At 39.8% G+C, this 7,500-nt stretch overlaps 1 protein-coding gene across 1 annotated transcript in view; it reads left to right on the forward strand.

Moving 5' to 3' along the window:
• The window catches only part of LOC138054579 (uncharacterized), an 84,332-nt gene that overhangs the window by 47,522 nt on the left and 29,310 nt on the right, over positions 1 to 7,500 (forward strand). The window contains 8 exon segments of the mRNA XM_068901082.1: positions 81 to 362; positions 586 to 747; positions 1,517 to 1,549; positions 2,185 to 2,466; positions 4,355 to 4,516; positions 4,603 to 4,650; positions 5,841 to 5,873; positions 7,032 to 7,313. Of these exon segments, the coding sequence (XP_068757183.1) occupies positions 81 to 362; positions 586 to 747; positions 1,517 to 1,549; positions 2,185 to 2,466; positions 4,355 to 4,516; positions 4,603 to 4,650; positions 5,841 to 5,873; positions 7,032 to 7,313 (1,284 nt within the window).

Below are 7,500 nucleotides of genomic sequence, written 5' to 3' on the forward strand. Positions count from 1 at the left end.
GCAAAAGGCACATTTTATCTTGACTCGAGCTGGTTGTCGTTTGCCTGTTTCCAATTTTTACCCAAATTATTCCATCGCAGTACAAAGAATTGGCTGCTTCAAGGACACGGCCCGCAGAGCAATTCCACAACTGGATGGCAAAAGTCTCCTCTTGAGAGGAAACTATAAGCGGCGGAGATTTGCAATTGAAAAATGCGCTTATGCTACACTGAAACGCGGATACAGAATGTTCGGTGTTCAAGATGGCGGCTGGTGTGCATCGGGACCGCGGGCTCGGTATACCTTCGCAAAGTATGGAAGGTCGAGAAGATGTAGGAATGGCAAAGGGGGACCCTGGGCTAACGATGTCTACAGGATATCAGGTACTTAAATCGTTTTTTACGTTCTCTTCATGATGTCTTACATGCAGGCAAAGATTTCCACAGCTTTCTCTTAGTCAGTTCTTATGGGGCCCACTGTTTCGTTGTTGTTCTCAAATTTTTTTCTTTTTTTACTGGCTTACAGCTTGCCTAAAGCAGTAAGGTTTCCGTTCCACAAACTTGTTTTGTTTTCTTTGTTTATACGTTTCGTTTATGGATCTTTCAGGAAGATGCATTGTGAAAACTACCAAAGGATTTTGCTGTGTGTTCCCTTTCAAGTATCGCAGACGTTTTTACAACAAGTGCGCGACAAACAGTCGCGGACAGTCGTGGTGCTACACCAGTCCTGACAGAAAGCGGTGGGGCTTTTGCAGGGGAGGACAGAGGCGTAAGAATTTCCACTATTTTTTTATTTCTTTTTAAGCGTTTTCTCGCTTCAAGTGCTTTTTCGAAGTGAGAGAAGCGCGAAATCTTTATTTCAAGAATGAGTTTTTACTGATAGAGCGATTTTCAAATGACTGTCGAAAGTTATTAAACGATTGCGATTGGTACACTTAGTGATTGCCTTAAAAATCTCGCGCCAGTTTCTCAGCCAATGAGAGGCAAAATCAAAACCAATCGCCCATTGTACGCCAGAATTTTGCCGCGCTTTGAGTAAGTTTCAGGTAATTGCAGCATGCTAGGAATTCTGATTGGTTCATCGCGCTGTTTGCTCCTGTTTGATTAGTCGGAGAATTACTTTGGTATTGGTTTTTCGACTGTAATTTGAAAACCGCTTTATGCAAAGTGAAACTAATTGCCGCGAAAAAATTCCCATTGGATAGCCTTTCTTTGGATATTTTGGATCTCGGTTTAGTAAACAGAATTGTTAAGGTGACTAATTATGATTAATCCCGGATGGATTGTTTTCATGGAAACAACTACTCCACCCCAAGAACTAGAATTTCATTTTTTCATTGATCTAAGTTTATATTTTATCATGTAATTAGTTTTTTTGTTTCTATTCTCCCTATAGATTACCTTTCCCGTATTTTGTCCCTCTTTCCGTAGTCCAGTCCCCCTTCCTGAATTTCATTTTGTCAATCTTAAAAGACCTTTACAAATCACCTTACCCCGACAAGATTATATGTGTTGACTTTTCCTGTCATCTTTCTTAGCTCGCCCTATGCAACTTACACCGTTCGTTCGAAGTAAGTACTGTAGTTAGGGTCCAGGCTTGTGCAAATCTTGATTTAATGCATTATTAGTGGTTAATAATATGACGATAACGATGATGCTTGATCTTATTATTCACTTGATTTCGATTATAATGATATTTTATTATTTCCTCTGTCAACTTGAGCCTGAATTTCAGCCGCCTCCTCCGCTAGTTAAATCATCTGGAGAGTGATTTAGCGAGTGAAGGAGGCGGCTCTAATTCAGTTTACTTCAAGTTAAGCTTTAATTCATTGATCAAGAAACCATTGCTGGTGGGAACCCATGACCAGTCTTTGAGTTTTTGACCAGTGCGAGCATAAAGTGCTATTGTTTAGACGGCAACTCGCCCCCTCCCCGCAAAGAGCCCTTCGGGAATTCTATAACCCCTTAGGAAAGGAAGAAACATCTCTCCCATCAAAGGGTTTTGTCTTGTGACCAAAAGAAAAGCTGAAAATTATTCTCGTAAGCTACTGTGCTGGTGGTTACAACTATAGCATATGGATGATTGTAATTGTGAGCTCTTGACTTTTTGAAGATGATGATGATGATGATGTTAATGATAATGATGACGATGATAATAATGACAATGGCAAAACCATTCCATGGAGTTTTTATTTTCTTCTTTTAGTCAAGTCCCTGGGATGTTACAAAGACACTGCCCGCCGAGCCGTGCCTCAGATGGACGGTCGCAATCCTTTAGTGACAGGCTATTACAGGAAACGAGCAGATGCCATCTTGAGATGCGGTCTCGTTGCCAAGAGGTTTGGTTTCCGAGTCTTCGCTGTACAGCACCAGGGATGGTGCGCTACTGGACCCAGGGCCCATCTGACATACCGGAGGTACGGACGATCCAATAAATGTAGGAATGGCAAAGGAGGCCCGTGGGCCAATGACGTCTACAGGGTTTATGGTGAGGAGAATATTTGACTGAGATGAAACTAGACGTCCATGATAAGGAACTGACGGTCTGCAATTGATTGCAGCCCATCAGTTTACTGGGTCATCTGTTTTTAAAACGGCCACTCCTCGGGTTGAATGTAGATGATGAAGACTGCCATGATTTTGCTGTTAGCACGGGCAATCCCTCGGGCGGCTTACTAACATTTCTTACAAAACTAATATCATCATCTACAATACTTACATTACTTACAATACTTACGTCACTACTAACATTACTTACAATACAATCGTTACTTACACTACGATTACAAACACTACAAATACTACAGATACTCGAGCTCTGCCTACACAACTGATAAAACAAATCTTACTCTACATTTTACTCTAATTACACAAGCAGCACTTACTCCTTTACAAAAAGAAAACTTGATTGTTTTTAAAAAAAAGGTTCCATTTTGCCTGAAAATATTTTAAGTTTGCGATGTTTTGAGAGGCTATAAGCTTTTCAATTTCATATTTTCTCTTGACTACATCTTCGAAAGGCAAAAAGAGAGGGATTTGTTTATTTTTACGACAATTCCATAAATAAAGTTTACCTAGAATGATGAAGTAGTTGAGCAGGTTAGATCTCTGATTTAATATTCCTAATATAATGTTAATATAATCCAGTTTTATTTGCTTCCTGGCTACTGTTAACCAAAAGTTTTCAAATTTAGTCCAAAATTCTGTTGAAAAGGAGCATCGATAAATGAAATGTTCTAATGTTTCTGGAGAGGTCTGACAAAACGAACAAAGATCACTTTGAATCCTTCCGATTTTAGCTAATCGGGTATTTAAAAATAAGATGTCGTTTAAAATTTTGAACTGAAAACATTGTACAAATGTTTCAAGAGCAACTGATTTTGACAGTAAAAACGCTTTTCGAGTCTCTTCTTCACTTAAATTAAAATCTGACATAAGTTTAACGAAACCTCTTGAATGTTTGGCTTTTTCTTTAATGAGAGAAGCATAAAAGTTTTTACTTTTGCTCGTAAGAGGATCAAAATCCTTGTTTATACCACATTTTAATTCAAGTGTATTTAAAACGTTTCTTTCGACATTGAGATTCCTCGGGCGGCTTACTTGGTTGGGGACCAATCAGAAGTGATGTGGACATCAGGCCCAATCTGATTGGTTATAATTTGTCAGGACCTGAACTCCAAATCTGGATAATGCCACAATCTGATTGGCCGAAGGCAAATAAGAGCGATCGACGCTTCTGGGTTTTAGCCTTTTGGTTAAACGTATTTGCGTCAAATCTTTTGAAAGAAAGCGACGATCAGTGTTGTTATTCACTACGTTTCCTTGCACGTTACCTTGAGTCTCTGAAGGACGTTTTCCGTAGCGTAATTTGCCTGCCTTTGAGAAGGATTGCTTTTACAGCTAGCAGACCGTGATCTCAACAGCGGGGTTAAACTTCGTTTATTCAGGATCCCATGACTAGACGTGTTTACCTTGCCAATTGTGTTTACGCGTTATCTCAGGCAAAGTGGGGGCCGCTTTAGCCTCAGTCTATTCATTAGGTAGTTCCCTCAGCTCTGTTTGAGAGCTAGCGTCAATGGAAGCCAAACTTGCGCTCTCTTGTCGTTGCTCCGTTTTACCTTTAAAGCTACAGAAACTTGAATCAGCGGAAAATGGAAGCAGACGATGCGTTCTCCAAGGACTGAGCTGGTGACAAAGATTTTCTCTGATTTCCAGATCGACTTCTTTTATTTTTCAATAGTACAAATTATAATAAAGTCATTGGGTGTCAAGGGTCATAAACAAAAACTTTGCTGTGTGCCCCTGACATAACGCATGGCTTATGAGTCTTGCATTATTTTTCCCTTGAGTCACTTTTTCAATTCTTTTTACAACAGGAAAATGCCGAAGACGCACCACATCGCGTTACTGCTGTGCTTTCCCGTTCATCTACAAAGGAAAACGCTATAACAGTTGCACAAGAAGAAACAGCAAACGGCCTTGGTGCGCCACGACACCTAACTACGATCGAGACAGGAAATGGGGTTACTGTGCTCGACGTAAGTGTTTGAAAAGGAACCCGGCGCTTGTTCCAGTGTTAAAGAAAGCTAAGAGCGTATTAACACAGGCTTTGTCTTCCTTATAGGTCGCAAACCTCCAAAACCATTGAATCCTTTCGTCCGCCCTCCAAGAGGTCAGATGTAAATGTTGCTGTTGTTTGTTTGTTTGTTTTTGCTTGCCTGTTTTTGCTATTGATTATGACTTCATATCTTTTTGCTAGCATTACGTCATATTTCCAAGACGAGACTGTAGGCTTAGAAATTTGACGTCAAAATCATAGCTGTATTATATCTTCCTAGATATAGTGTATTGGGTGGGGTGGGTAGAGGGAATTATTGACCTATCTTGGGGGGGTGTGGGTGGAGTTAGAATGCAAAAGTCTCCATTCCGTCTGTTTGTGAAGAACTGTGGCTTGAGATGTGGGTTTCGATGCTGTCACAGCAAAACGGTTTTGGCGAAGATAATTCCATTCGAACCAATGACCTCCGTTTACTGGTTCGGGTGCTCTGCAATTGATTAAACGGGGACTAAGCGAAAGTCGGAAAAAAAATCCGAATGCACCGGACTAGGAGTCGACCTTCCTATTACTTGTTCGGAGACTCGGGAAAGTCGGAAAAAGTCCGAATGCTCCGAACGTTGGAGTCGAAATACGACGTTCCGATTACTAGTTCCGATGCTCAACCGCTGAGCTTGAGGCTACTAGAGGGAGCAAAGCCATTTAACTAGTATTGTGTCACTATTGTCCCGCCTCACAGCTAGCGCTGAAAATGTCAAAATCTCTGCATTCTCGCTTGTGCTTATTAAACTTAATAATAACCAAAATAAACAAAGTTTGACATGATCATCTCAGTTATGAATGCTACTTGAGGAAAAGCGAAAGGAGTCTGGGCTTGAAAAACTCGGGCGTGAACTTTCTTTTTTTTTTTTTTTTTAATAATAATTATTCCTTACAATTACAACACTTTTTTCACTTATTTTAAGCCTATTTTACAATAAAATACAATTAATTAAATACATCTATACAATCATACTTCTATTACAGTTATATTAAATGTATAAAATAGCAGACGGAGGAGCTTTTATGGCTATTAAATAATTTTTTCAAGCTTCGGGCGTGAACTTTCGCTAGCACATAAGTAGTGCTCATAACTGCGATGATCACGTCAAACTTTGCGCTTTGCTCCGCAGTTCAAATGTATGAATTTCATAGTTTCTTTGCCAATTAATACAACTAGAATTAAAACTATTTGTTCCTCTGAAAATACAACAAAGTTCTAGATTAAGCTGGAAAAAAAGTTAAAAATGTTATTTTTTTTATTGCAGCCCGTATTTTAAAAATAACAAGAGGACTGATCGGTAAGAATTCTGTTCAAGTTTCAAATTTCTTCCAATATACTTGCTTAGGCAATCATTTACTTCGTTCCTCGCTCGACGGTTCTAATAAAGGAATGTCTACAATCTGTGGACTTAAGGCGGTGTTATTTCAGGTTTACTTTTACTTACTTTCATACAGATAATTCTCATGCAATTTTCAAAGCAAATAATACTAACGGCTCTTGAAATTATTTTTTAACTATCTTGAAATATCACTCGCAGTATTTATACCGAATACCACTTTAAATCTTGCTATTACGTTTTCTTATTCTCCTGGCTGAGAAATTTCTGAACTGTCATTAGCTGAAACCAGTAGTATTTCAACCAAATTTGAAATACGTACATGTGAAAATTACAGTTTCCATTGTAGTGTAGTCCTTGTAGTATAAGCAGTAGTAAAGCATAATAGAATGGTTCTGCGGGCGGCATTACAGATAAATACCAGGGCCCGGTTGTTCGAAAGCCGATTAGTTTAACCTAGGATTAGCGTAAACTTTTGTTTCATGTTTCAACTTTTTGGTGAAAGTTTCTTTTGCTTATTTTTGTTTTTTAAGATCGACTTCTTCTAATGTAAAGTTTTGCCGAATATCAGCGTTGAACAGCATTTAGTAGAAGGGAAATAAACTCCTTGGTTATTTTTTAACCAAGGATTAGCGTTAATCGGCTTTTGAACAACCGGGCCCAGGCACCCAGTTGTTCGAAGGGTGGATAGGGTTATCCATCTTTTAAACAACCGAGGCCTGCTCGTGATATTTCAAAAATTCCCCAAGTACCCCCACCTCTCCCCTCCCCCTCTTCGCGGCTCGTGATATTTTGGGGAATTTTTTTGAAATATCTTTCGCGGTATTTATCTTAACTACACCCAGAACCCAATCGCATGCTAATTACTCGCGTTATTTGGAATCTATTTGGCTCCTTAAATGTCTCGGAAAGGTCCTTTCATGGTAACTTATATAGCTAAATGGGTAATTTATAGCTACCTACTTAATTAGTTATTAACCTTTTAACTCAGTTACTCGAATAATTACTTAGTTTCTTACTTTACTCACTTGCTTGTTTGCTTACATACTTATCATCTTTTTCATTGATCCTGGGAAAGAAGTCAAACTGAAAAGCCATATTTTTTTTCTCTTGTTGTAGCTTACACCTTCGGTTGCTTCAAGGACACTGCCAGACGAGCCATCGCACCTTTGGATGGCAGAAGCCGTCTTCTCAAAGGAAATTACAAGAGGCGCTGGGACGCAGTCAGGAAATGTGCTTTGGCTTCGGCGAAGAGGCGTTACCGCGTGTTTGCGGTCCAAGATGGTGGCTGGTGCGCATCGGCCAGGAGAGCGCACATCACATTTGGAAAATACGGGAAAACGAACAAGTGCAGGAGGGGTAAAGGAGGACCCTGGGCGAACAGTGTTTACGTCCTCAGAGGTGTGTACACGAGCGAATTTTTAGAGACTCTTGTGTTGCAAAGTGATTTTTTGAGCCAATCAGAGAAAGCGCAGGCAGTGGAGACAACCAATCAGAGATTTGAACCAAACGCGTGTGGCCGGTGCTTTTCGCAGGAAAAAAGGCTTTGGCTTTGCTTGTGATTGGTCGATTGGAAATGTCGCGTGAT

The sequence above is a fragment of the Montipora capricornis genome, chromosome 1 (genome assembly GCF_036669925.1).
Source record: "Montipora capricornis isolate CH-2021 chromosome 1, ASM3666992v2, whole genome shotgun sequence".
NCBI classification, from domain to species: domain Eukaryota; kingdom Metazoa; phylum Cnidaria; class Anthozoa; order Scleractinia; family Acroporidae; genus Montipora; species Montipora capricornis.